The sequence below is a fragment of the Colius striatus genome, chromosome 17 (genome assembly GCF_028858725.1).
Source record: "Colius striatus isolate bColStr4 chromosome 17, bColStr4.1.hap1, whole genome shotgun sequence".
Taxonomy (NCBI): Eukaryota; Metazoa; Chordata; class Aves; order Coliiformes; family Coliidae; genus Colius; species Colius striatus.
This window is the reverse complement of record NC_084775.1, coordinates 10,641,880-10,654,839: the sequence shown is the minus strand read 5'-3', so window position 1 is coordinate 10,654,839 and position 12,960 is coordinate 10,641,880. Positions and strand designations below refer to the sequence as shown.

At 42.5% G+C, this 12,960-nt stretch overlaps 1 protein-coding gene across 3 annotated transcripts in view; it reads left to right on the top strand.

Moving 5' to 3' along the window:
- Positions 1 to 12,960, top strand: part of ULK1 (unc-51 like autophagy activating kinase 1) — a 79,134-nt gene that overhangs the window by 13,753 nt on the left and 52,421 nt on the right. For all 3 annotated transcript variants that reach the window (XM_062009632.1, XM_062009631.1, XM_062009630.1), the window contains exons 5-8: positions 1,689 to 1,721; positions 2,508 to 2,544; positions 9,211 to 9,384; positions 11,119 to 11,192. In XM_062009632.1, coding sequence (XP_061865616.1) covers positions 1,689 to 1,721; positions 2,508 to 2,544; positions 9,211 to 9,384; positions 11,119 to 11,192 — 318 coding nt within the window. The remainder of the gene's footprint in view (positions 1 to 1,688; positions 1,722 to 2,507; positions 2,545 to 9,210; positions 9,385 to 11,118; positions 11,193 to 12,960) is intronic.

Below are 12,960 nucleotides of genomic sequence, written 5' to 3'. Positions count from 1 at the left end.
GGGCTTTTCTTGTGCTGTTTCCCTGGGCAAGTGCTTTTAACCACACACTGGTTTCCCACTTCATCTAAAGCGCATGTGAAAGTGGATGACTTAATGTGTGCTGCTTTTAGATGCAGAGATTGGAAAACAAAGCTTGTTTAAAGCCATAATTGTAAAAGGAAATGTAACAAGCGCCTTTTTGAAGCGTCATGGAGAATTGATTTTTGGACAGACAAGGAGACTTTCAAAAAGCTCATCTGGGCTTGGCAGTGAGAGCAGCTGTAGGAGCTCCTCTGAGGAAAGGTGGCCTGTGCTGCATGCAGCTTTAGCTTGCGTCTCTCAAATCACAGGTAGTTCAACTGTTTCCCCTCTGTCTCCTTCCTTTGACCAGTCTTCCAGTAAGCATCTGGAAGCTCAGATTTCATGTTGTGGAGTTAAAAGAAGACTACAAGAGAAGTGATGGGAGGTACTGAGGACTCAAGGTGTTGACAAAGGCAGTCAATTTGGTACAGGCTTGGCAGGAGGTAGAGTCCTGTGGGCAGACCAAGATGAAAGGGACTGAGCGCAGACAATGAAGACTGCTTGGAAACTAAAAGGCTGGTAGCGTGGATGCTAGGGCTTTCTGAAATAGTAGTCAGGGAAGAGGAATCAGGCAAGCAGGTGTCTAAACAGCCTGTAAGTAAAGGCATGCTGCCCTGGAGCTATGGAAATGAAGTCTCTTGCTCTGCTGCTGTTTTCAGAGCTTCTCCACTCACCCAAGTAATTGCTGCCTGCACTTGTCCAGGACTGGACCTTAAGTTTACGACTGACATCTAGTATACAGGCTTCTATATAGTACGTCTGCTGTCTGATTTCTATTTCAACAACAGAATTTAGTCATTAACCCCTCTGGGTCTACCCAGGGTTGAAACATCTGGCTGTTTTCATGTTTGTTTTCTGCTAGAGGTTTGGCATTTGCTTACAAATGTCAGGTAGCCATTGGTGTCAGTGTGTGTTGTGCAGCCATCAAAGTTCCTAAGGTGAGTCCATGGTGCTGTATGTTTGTGGGGCACCTCTGTACAGTATCCTCTGCTTGTACCATGAATATGCTGCCTTGCATGTGCTTTTTAAGGCCATGGAACCAGTGGAGATCAACTAAGGCTGGAGGTAAACTCTCAACATTGTAAGAAGCATTACAGTGCAGGACCTGTAGCACACTTAGTAAGATGAGCCTGGACTTTGCTGATGTTGACCCTTGTGATAATCCAGAAGGCTTTAGCCACCTGATAATAGCACTCTGTTAATGCATGTGTAGGAATTGGTTGGCCAATGTTGTGTTTTTCACCACAGATCTTTCCTTTTTTCCTTCAAGTCGAAGGTGAATCTCTTAGGCACTTTTCATTTGTGGGGTTAAATTGCAGGTCCCAAAGTTGTGTTGCTCTTATCTTTCTGTTCAGACTAATGTTGTTCATGTGGGCAAAGCTTCTATAAAGGGCCAAGTTAAATGTGGAAATGATTAAGGCTCTAAGATAGTAGCGTGCCAGCATTGGCACACCACTGTTAATCCCAAGGGCTTGGAAAGGAACATGAAGACCAAGCCACAATACAGACTTCCTTCAATCTGAATCATAACACAAGTTTACCTGTTTAAAAGGGAATGGAGCAGTTGTAAAGTGTGTGAAATATTTCAGCACATAAACCTTTGATTTTTCCATTTTTTATTTCCCCAGGAACTGGCAAACTCTGTCTACTTGGTTATGGAGGTGAGTGTGTGTCTTTTCTTCTTTCCTTCCCTTTTTTCCTTTTTAGAAATATTTTTAAGCTTGCTACACAAGTAGTGCTCTCTGCTTACAGTCTCACCTGTCATGCTTTTGCTAATCTAATCTGCAGCTGCATGACTTTGAGAACTGGAGCAGTGTGGATGACAACAGCAGCCATGGGCATTTTTCATATTGCTGCTGTCAGAAGGTCATGCTGGCACAGGTTTAATCATTCAGACATCTTACCTCAAGGGTCAGATGGGTGTTACTGGGTAGTATCTGCTTCAAAGAGAATTTTCCCAATACAGCCTACTAGCAAAGCTTCTGAATGTTTTCTTTCCTCTGCAGCCTTCACTCTGAGCTCTTGGCTTTCCTTAATGATGTGCAACATGATGTTGGGAATTCCAGTTTCCACCTGTGGCTGCCCCTAAGGCTTTCCTTAGCCAAGTTTCTAGTGGTATCTCCAGTGATGACCCTTCTCCTTCGTTCTAGTTTTATCTTTCTGATGTGCATGTACATGGATGTACACAGGCACAAAAATTAGTTTCTACTGGTATATTGTAATGCAATGCAATGTTTAGGGGAAATGAGACCCAAAGAGGAATCTACAGGAAGGGAATTTTCCCTGTCAACTTCCAAATACACATTTTGATGTGTAATTATTTATGTTTACTTACTGTAAGCCTGCCATCCTAGTGAAGTTTACTGTTTACATCAGTGTAGTTTACTGGTTTTCTTTTTAATCCTTGATTTGCCTTGAATTAACTGAACTTTCTGTTCTATTTCTAGTACTGTAATGGTGGTGACCTGGCAGACTATCTTCACAGTAAGTAGAATGATATGCAGAATATTCTCTGTATTCAGAAGATAACAGACTGGTTTAGCACATTAAGGTTGCTGGGGTTTGTAGAAGATCTAAGTAAGCAAATGTATATCTCTGGTTTTTTCTTAAATCCTGCAAAATAAGCAGAGTATCATTGCTCAATAAAAGCTAGTCTTGTAGTCTTTCCTATGTAGGTCAATGGTTTCTATTGTCAGTAGTTACGTATTTTAGTTACAGTGGCCTTACAGATCAAACATATTTTAATGCTGCTAGGGATATAGTTTGTCTCTTTCTTGGCCATTGGTAAAAAGATACTTATACTGAAGCCTTGCAGTTCTCTAGGGTTGGATTAAACTAAGATTACAAGAGTATATTTCGCTTCCTTTAAGTTTATTCCTCAGGGTGCCACTACATCTAGGATAAAACATGTTTGTTTCTTCAGTGTATTGGGGGTGACAGTATTGTAGCCAGTGGTATTGTGAAGGTGTTGAAAACTACTCATTTCAAGGTCTTTTGGAGAATCTATGGTACCTGTGACTGTAGTACCTTGAAGAAACTTTCGGTGAAACTGAGGTGTTTCTTTGCTATCCAGACAAATGAAGCATGATTTGCATGTTTCTCAGTGGTATTGCTGGGACTCAGGCCTCTGTCTCCAAGCTGTTTTGCAGTGCCACTCACTGCACCAGAACAGAATCCTGGCCTATGTGAAAACCACATTGGCCCTGAGTACTTAAGTGGTAAGAGGATAACATGTTTAACAAGTTGCTTAGTTGCAGTCAGGCACAGCCCTTATTTTCTGTAGCCCTGACTGTTTTTTCTGTTTAAAGTAGCATTCTTGTTGTTTTGCATGTTAACTAAAAGATTGCTAAATGTGAAGAGACAACTGTAATCTCATTTCATGTGTGGTTCTGGGTCACGGTTAAAGTTTGTTCACATGGTTCTAATTAAAATCTAGTCATCTGGATAATACTTCAGGCTCCTTATTTGAGGTACACGATAAAAACTGAAAGACCAAATGCTAAATTTACATTTGCCCTACAGCCTAGAATGGTTATTTGGGGCTTGGTGCTGGTATATTGCACTCTATTCATACAGGGTAATGAATTACATTTGTGGACTTTAATTTTCAGAAAGGATTTAGTACTTGAAGGAAAATGAAGGAATATTCTGCCTTTCATGTGTTTTGTTTAAAAGGTGTGTGAGAGAAAAGTGACGGGTATTTATGTTATAAAATCCAGGTTTAGCGTGCTTTGTCTTAGATAAGTGATGGTGTTTTGCATCTGTTGGGTATTTCTGTGCTTTAGAAGTAGCATCTTTGCTGATGGTAGAATGCTGTTATGAATACAAGTAAAAATGATTTGTTTTTGGAACCTTCTTTTGATCCTTGAATGCATTTGCAAATGTTAATAATGAAATGCTTTCAGAAAATACTCACAATTCAGTTTCCCCATGCTAAAGTTTTTACCTTTCAGTCACATGAAATGAGCTTTGATGTTAAAGCACTGGGCTGTGCACTCTTAGTTGGCAAAGCTTTTGGCTGAATGATTTGTAGAAACATGGGTTTATAGAAAACCTTCCTATTCATACTGTTGCATCTATGTGTACGTTGTCATCTTTCCCTTCTGCCATCCCACAAACCAAAAAAGTGAAGCATACTGTGCAATTAGCTATGGCATTAATACAGCTCTTCTTGTTTATCAAATGAGATGAATCAGGAAATTGGTGACTAGTTTGAGAAGGCGTCAATGAATTGTATTTTCCCAATAGAATTCAAGCTTACCCCAGTTTGATTTGATTTGAGGGCTGCTGAGAGTATGGTTTGACCCTTCTTTACCTCAGTTAATATGAAAAAGTTACCTTTAGTTCTCTTTTTACCAATAAGATACTTTACCTTTACTACTGTGAAGAGCAATTTTCAGGGCAGAGACCTGGGTCTTCCAAGTCCCACAGCCTACATACAAGAGTCAACTTGTGCATCCTGTGGCTTTCTCCATGGCACCACACGGCCCTTTGGGGTGTCTCCTCTCCAGGTTTCTGCAGGCACTCACACTGCTTTTGACATTAATGATATTTTTGTGAAAGCTCATCTTGGGAAGTTCAGATTTCTTCCAGGGTATTTCACTGGTACACAGGAGGCCCATCTCTACTGAGTGGCTGTTGTGCTGCTTGAGTTATTTTGATAATTGTGTGATTGTATTTAATGGCAAGATCTACTTTCCCACTGACTCCTTGTAAGTTTTTGATGGTATTTCCTGTAACACTTAGGCAAGTTGCACATGCAAATCCCCTGTTTCCCATTGAACAAGATGCTTGTAAGCTTCCCAATCCATTCTGCCCTCTAATTACAAGCATTAGGCAACATGGTAATTCTATGTTGAACCCAAAGGGACTCTAGCTCTCTTTGTCTTCACAACTGGAGGACGTGTGGATGTGCACGTTTCAATGCAATATGCATTTTGGCTGAGTTATGCTGTTGGTCAGCTCCATCTCTTTGATACATCCCAAGGTTGTGTGTATGGTTTGCTAAGCACAGCTGTGGTGATGGTGTTTAATGGTACAGTGTGATTTCACTTCTGGTTAGATCTCTGTGGACATTGCTTTCATTTAAAGCCCACCACAGGGTCTGGTTTGAGCTGAGAGTGGCAGATTGCTGCTGTGTATGGTGAAGCTGTGGGAAGCATTACAGAAGTGACCATCCTCTGCATGGGAACAACTGGAATTCTGTGGCCTTGGGTACTTTGGAGGTCAGAGCAGGCTGATCTAAGATTTCTTAAGTTCAATGAGGTGGCATTGACACAGGTACCTGAAGTGTGTATTTGTGACCCTTCTTAAAGCTGCTTCTTGAGGAAGCAGCTCTCTGGAAAGAGACATATCTGAGCAGGGCATTTCTTGGTTTGACCACAACACATGCAAACAGCTGTTATCTTTCTAGCTCATCCCAAATGGTGTGGGGACCTTTTGGTAAACAAGAGGTGTGAGGCACTGCTAACTTTTCACCCTCTTTGGCCAAATAATTAAGAAATATCTATGATAAGACTAGACCTATCTGGAATAAATCTCCTGACTTGGACAGGAGACTTCAGAGGAGTCTCATTGGCCACACTTCATGGGTGGAGCTGGGGTATTTACAAGGCAGGCCCCAAATAAATCATCTTGGTCTCTCAGACTTCAGTGTGATTTGGATAGGGCCCATGTTAGAGTTACTTGTGGCATCTGTGGGTAAGAGGAGGAGTTCTTTTTCCTAATTGACTTTTCCAAAACAGTGTTGTCATGTAACATCAGTGGGTATATACCAATACATCTCCCCTTGGATCAGCTGACAAGGGCTGTTTATTACAGCTTACCTGATAGCCTCTTAGCAGCTTGAACATCTCAGCACAGGCTGCCCAAGGCACTTTTTAATTGGTTTCAACCTTTTCCTATACCAAGAGTTAAGAGGTATTCAGGTCCCACACTGACCCACAGTAAATATTTGCTCTGATCTACTGACCTGTATAGCTTTTGCTCCCAAGGCAGTAAGCAGAGTGCCTCGTCACTGAAGTGGAGCCCATGAAAATAAACGCAGGGGTATTATTACTTCTCAGTAAGAGCAGAGTAAGGCTTGTGAAACAGCATTCTCTGCAAGAACATGTTGCTCACTGCAGACATCCACAGAGATACCCAGGCTTCAGTGGAGGCTTAGTGTTTTGCCAGCAGTTTTCTGGTGAAGATGAGACTGTCCCACTTTTAAGAGGACAGAAGTAGAAGTTCCCTATTTGGGATGTAACAAAGAGAGAGGGTTTTTTGCTTTCCACACTTGATTTCTTTGTTTGTTGTTTTTTTTTTTAAATGGTACCTAAATTGAATGAGTCTTTTGTACCTCTCCCTCCCTCTGCTGATGGTAGCTGGTCTAGAAGGTAATTTGTGGACCGATATCCAGAGGTTGCTGAAAGTGTCAGTTGTATTTATGTCTCTGTCCTTCAGCTGGGGATCACTGCTGTCAGGCAGTAGACTGATTGACTGAGTAGGAGACAAGGACTTTTGTTTCCCTGTGTTACAACCCCAAACACAGGAGGGGAGGTAAAAGTGTATGCCCCTGCACTGCCCAAGTAACTCTTCCTTCTCTGAGTGTCTCAATATCACAGTCTTGCCTTGCTGCACTACCTGGATTTGAGAAATTTAATACTACCAGAGGATCCAACATATCTCTGCCTAATTTTGCTGTGCAGCAATGTGGGAGCTTTGCTGTGCCACAGCAGTTGCACTGGGGGAATCTTGTCTGCAGGCTCAAGACACTAGCTTAGATTCTGTGTGTGTCAGGAAAATGGTACCTGAGAAGTACAAGGCAAAGAGCTTTGTACAGATTCCTGTCAGGTGGAAAAGCTTAAATTCTGCTGAAATTAGTAGCTAAGAGGCCCTATTTTCTTTGGATGAGTGGGTTTTTGTGAACTTAGTGGCAGTGTTGTTTTCAGTACAGAGTTAGAATCCACATCAAGGAGGCTTAACTGGTTTGCTGAAGCATAGTGGCTAGTGCTGTGTTAGCCTTATAGCCACCAAATTACATAAAGGAGACAGTAACACCTTAAAGATCTGGCATGCTGTTGGGACTGCAGGTTAGAACAAGGCTCTCAACAAGACAGTTTCTCTGCTAGAGACAGAGTATATTTAGCCAGGGATTTGTAATTGCCTGCTAGCTTAATAATGTAAAGAACTGCCAAGTCTCAAGTCTTGCTTTGTGTTTGGGGGATGATGAGACAGCCTGTCCCTTTCTGGGCCTGAACTGCATTGGGAGAAAAACTTTAGAATTCTTGCAGTTTTGTTTGAAGATGATGTTTTAATCATTTCTAAATATACTCCCCTGAATAGGAATCACAGGAATTGTACAGAGACCTTTTGTTGGGGAGAAGATTGAGCACAGCTAAGATGCTGTACCTTTAATAGACAGAAAGTGGTACAGGACTGATTACACAGATTCCAGCAGGAGATTGGGGAAAGCCTTGTTAATGAGGCAGTTCTTTTTTCAGAAGATGCAAGTGGGTTTGGAAGACTTATCTGAGCTGCCTCTTATTAGCCTTAAAATCCCTTCACAGAATCTCCCCTTCCTGCAGAGGAATCTCTTGAATTCCAACTGAGTGCTAGTTCATGAGGAAAAAGGCCTCGAGAGGGGAGAGACTCTATATACATGTGCAGTGGTCTCACATGTATGAGTCCAGCTGATAGCCGTGGTGACATTTTAACTCTGCTTGTGCCTCAATCTAGAACAGTGAGGTTTGGTTGGGAGTGATGAGAGTTTGTTTTCTCTTTTAAGTGCTGTTTAATTCATCTATGTCCTTTACTGTTTCCCATGCATGTATTTTAGAAGTTAGAGTTTTAATTTCCTCTGTTATGTTAAAGCTGTGTGCAGCCTCATATGTTTTCATAAGGATTCCTCTCTTCTAGCTGACTAGGTAGAGTAGCATTTTGAAGCTCCTGCCAGCTTGTTTTAATATCTTGCTAGAGAACAGCTGGAATAACAGTAATGAAGTCCCAAGTAACTTATAGGAACATTTTACAAAAGAAATTCATTTATTGAAGTAGAATGGTGCTTGCTTTAAGCCTGACTTGCTCAGTGACTTGGCTGACAGGGAGGTGGGCTGGCACTACTGTCTATCCTGAGGTTTTTTCAGCAGGCTGCTCCCAGCTTTGGCAAGAGTTTCATATGTATAGCTCTTAAAATAACAGCAGCTAATGTCACTTCTCTCTGATTAGAAGAGCCAGTTGAAGATTATTTAATCCCTTCAGTGCTTATTTCCACACTTTTCATGGCTCTTGGGAAGCCTATACCTCAGGAGAGTGGAGTTCAGACCTTCCACACCTGCAGTTTTTGATTACTAATGTATTTTTTTAAACAAGATATGCTTCTGAAGGCATTCTGAGATGTTCTTGCTGCATCTATGGATACAAGATGGAGGGTGTCAGATGACAGTTTGCGGGGCCATTTGGTAGGGTTATGTTGTGAGGTACAGGACTGTGGTTCACTCTAACAGTGGCTTTGGGATTAGATTATGATTTGGTCTAGTGGGTGGTGATGTGCACTTGGGCTCATACCCTGAAGTTACAGATACATGCTGGCCATCTACCCCAACTGTCTGAATTTAACCTACCAACGCTTTCCCGGCCCAGCACAAGCTTTAATGATTATTGCAGGTATAAATTCTAATACTAACTGCTTTTCCTCTTAGCTCCACTCTTAGATATGGTCTTTGTGATAAAGCTCTGACCTTAGATACCCAACCAATATCCAATATAACTCGAAGCTAGTAGCTTTCCCACTCCCGGGGCCACAGGCCCTGCCTAGTGCTTGCTTAGATCTGGCTGGTAGCTCTTAAAACTGAGATAAGCCCTTAACCTCACCAAATGTCACTTTTGGGCTCAGCTGATAACTCAAATTCAGTACCTACTACTGGCTTGAATTCACCATGTGAGAGTCAGAGTTGAAAACAGCCCTGACCACAGAGTAAGTTGGGAATGCAAGTGCTCTCCCTTGTGTTGCCTGTAGGAGTCATTCAGAAATGGTGTGAGAAAAACACCATACATGGAAATAAAAATGACAAATTGTGGCTAATTGCTGTGGAGAATCTGCCCTCTGGGCTCTTCAGAGAACTGCCACTAATGTTTTTTCATCTGTGGTTATTTTTCCCTCCTTCCTAGCGATGCGAACGCTTAGTGAAGACACCATCAGGCTTTTTCTCCAGCAGATAGCGGGTGCCATGAAAATGCTGCACAGCAAGGGCATCATCCATCGGGACCTGAAACCACAGAATATCCTCCTTTCCTACTCTGGGGGCAGGAAATCCAATCCCAATAACATTCGCATAAAGATTGGTAAGACTCCGTTACAAACATCACCCTGAGCATGCTCAGGACAGTTTGGTGACAGATGAGTGACAAGCCCCAACGTTTCTTTGGGGAACTGTCTAGGAGAAGGAAGGAACTGCTGCACTTTTTAAAACACCCTAATGTTTTTCATCTTCCTCAGTTCCTCTGCTAGATGTAACATTTGGTTGTCTCCAAGCAGTAGGAGCAAGAGCTTTCTGCTCTGCTAGGACACAGACTAAAAAGAACTGGGCAGGCCTTGCTCCACTTCCAGCTGAAAGGTGCCTCCCTGCATAAAAACAAATACCAGCCTACCCTAATTGGCTTGTAATAGCCTTACCAAGAAGTGAGCAGACATTGTGACTTTTATCTTCAGTTTTTAATAGTATTGAGGTAAAAGTTGTCTCTTAAGGCCTGAAACTAATGTCCCGGCTGGCCTCAGAGAACACAATGGGAGTCAGGCACACTTAGAAGCAGGCATTTCCACAGCCCCATTTAGAGGCAGGCTTCTCAGCTGCATCTTGAAGAAATTCACTTTTTGCACATTAGGCAAGTGGCACAGATGGACCAGCACTTGGGACAGATGCTCCAGAAATCCAGTTACAGAGCACACATCTCCCCTGTGGTCCCTCAGAAATGAGTGCTGGATGATACTGCCCTCCACACAGTTATGTTACAGTTCACAAGCTGGAGCTGACATAAATTAGATAAAACAGTTCTTCACCTGAACCCTGTGCTGTGGAGAAAGTGTTACTGCTTTCATTCAGCTGAGAAATTGGGTCCAGTGGTAAAACTTGAAATGCTGCTACTTGTTTGGTTGAACGTTTTGGGTTTTTTTGTGAAGTGCAGAGTTACCTGGAAGGTGGAAGTGTCTGGGAGCTGTAGATGCAGGCAGGAGGGCTGCAGGCACAGCTGCTCTTGGGTGTGATGTACCCTGCAACTCCTCCCTCCTTCTCCCCTGAGAAGTACATGGTTGAGAGAATAGCTAGCTGTGCTAATTCATTACTGACAGATGACAGTGTAAACAGCTGTGTCAGTCTCCTGGCTTGAAATATCTGATAACCTTGAGAGAACCTCTGAGTATCATATGATCAGATGATGAGTAACCTGCAGAGGTAATTCATCTTGGTGTTCCCTGTCCCTGGCTTTTCTAGCTACCAGGTGAACTGTGTCTCAGCTTTCTGTCCTTGTGCTGGGGTTGGCACTATCGAAACTCTTCTAAAGGAAGAGAGCAAGACTGTTTTCAGTAGGGCTGGTCTAGAAATGTGGGTGGTGGTGAGTAGTGGTTTCTCTTTGATGTCTGTTACATTACAGCCTTTTCAATAGAGGGGAACTTTCAGTTCCCCAAATTAACAGTTGAAATAGCAGAGAATGAACTAGCTAATATGAACTGGCACACTCTCACTGAAGTCAAGAGAGCTTTACCAGCTTCCAGCAGCTGACACTTTGGAGTGCAGGCAAATGGGTACAGGAAGAAGTGACTGTTGATCTCTGAAAAAATGAATAGGAGTTTGTTCTTCTGAATGCATGTTTTGTGATTTGGTCTGCCCTTTTCTAATGTGCAATAATACCTAGCACAAAAATGTTGTTGCTCAAGAAGAAAGCTATCAAAGTCTAGCTAAGATGGAGTACTTGCTGTGAGGATTCATGAGTGGTGAATGGAAAGTAGTGGGCATCAAATGGAGAGGGTGCAGGCTCTCTACAACTGGTGTCATCCTGACCTACCTCTGTTTCTCTTTGTAGCTGACTTTGGGTTTGCCCGATATCTCCAGAATAACATGATGGCAGCAACGTTGTGTGGTTCACCAATGTACATGGTAAGTGTGTTTGGCCTACAGGTTTTTTTGTTGTTCTTGCTCTGTCCCCCACAGAAGCAAGGCTTTTGTTTTCCACTAGCCCTTCCCAAAAGGTGAAATTTTATTTTCTTGTTATAAACCACCTATTGCATGGGGAGACTTCATAAAGTTCTAGCTGCTGGTAATATTGGACAACAGGTGCCTGTGTTAACTAACTTTGTGAGCTGTGGATAAATAAAAGTGAACACAATAGAGTATTGATTGCTGTCAATCAGAAACTGCATCTTCAGAGGACTGGACTCTCTCCACTGAAGGCATTGGGAAATCTACTTCCTCTGCTGCAACGAAAGCAACCACAAGAGTGAGGGCTGGTGTGATACTTCACACATCTGGCTGTCTTTGAGGTGTTGCTTCCTTGGAGAAATCACTGCTTCAGCAGGCACTTTTGAGACAAAGTGGTTCCACAAGCCTGCTGTCATTTCAGGCTTTGCAGTCAGTTTTGCTAAGGCTTGCAGCATCAGGAGCAAGGTCTCTGTTTAACAGCAGTTTTGTAAAATCTCCAGCTGTTTTTTAGCTCTTTGGTCTTGCAAAATCTTCATATCTATGCACCCATGCAGGCAGTGATTTTACCTAAGTATGCTTTGCTGTACAACTTGGCAGATGGGTGTAAATGGAGCTCACCTGCTTCTGTTTGCAGCTCAGTTTATGCATCCCTACTCCCTAACTCTTCCCACCCCACCCCCCAAATTCTTTCACCAAGTCAGCTGCTTCCAGGGTGACTTCTTAGCTTGTGAAACAGATGTGGTTTTAAAAAAAACAAACGGATCCCTTTCACCTCCTTTGTACTTTCCACTGGGACCAGGCAGTGAGGAGGTGACCTTTTGTTTATGCTCATGGCAGCAGTCACTGTCTTGGTGTTGCATCGCGTAAGTGAGATTAAAAAATGATGAAACTGGCTCAGAAATAAGAATGTGCAAGCCAGCCATGTAATAGCTCCTGGGGACATGGGTGTTTGAACTCAAAGTAAAAGGCTGATGTGGATCAATTTAGGTTGAATTTTTTTTACAAGTGTCTTGGGGCAGTAGGCACCTGATTTTGAACGTGGTCTAATCCACTCTTAGAGGTTTTATTTGGTCTGTGCTCTTTGGGCACAATCAGGCTGCACTGTGCTGCACTGCACAGGGGTAGCAGTGTGTTTAGCAGTCTGTTCACAGTACTTACTCAAGCAGAACAGATCTCTCCCTCTAGTTTTTGAAGGCTGATGTTTATTTGAACTGTGCTATATGTGAAGATGATGTAATTTTTTTTCTCCTGTGAGAGTTTCCTGACTTGTCTATTTTTAGTGATACTTTTCTTTCAGAGTATCTTGTGAAAGTCAATGAAAACACCCATCTTATTTTTTTAAAGAACTGGAGGAACCTAGTGATGACCTTTTTCTATCTTTTTTTTTTATTGTAAACAACTGTGGACTACAGGGAATCTCAAAATGTTTCATATTGTGTATGTTACTGATGGATTTCAAGGAAGATGGAAAGGGACGGTTCAGCTGGAATTTAGGGGATGTTTGAAGTCTGTCTGCTGCTATTGTGGATCTTGTGGTAGTCCTGGGAACCCTTGCTGGCAAGTCAGGCCCTTAATTCCCTGCTTTAGTTCATAGCCCATTGCTGCTTTTTTCATTTTGTTCTTTAAAAAAAATCCAACCACATTTTACCCACACCAGAATGAGCTTTCTCTCTAAACTCATGTCATGTGAGGCTTGGAACCTCCTTGTGCAGTTCCTGTCCTGCTT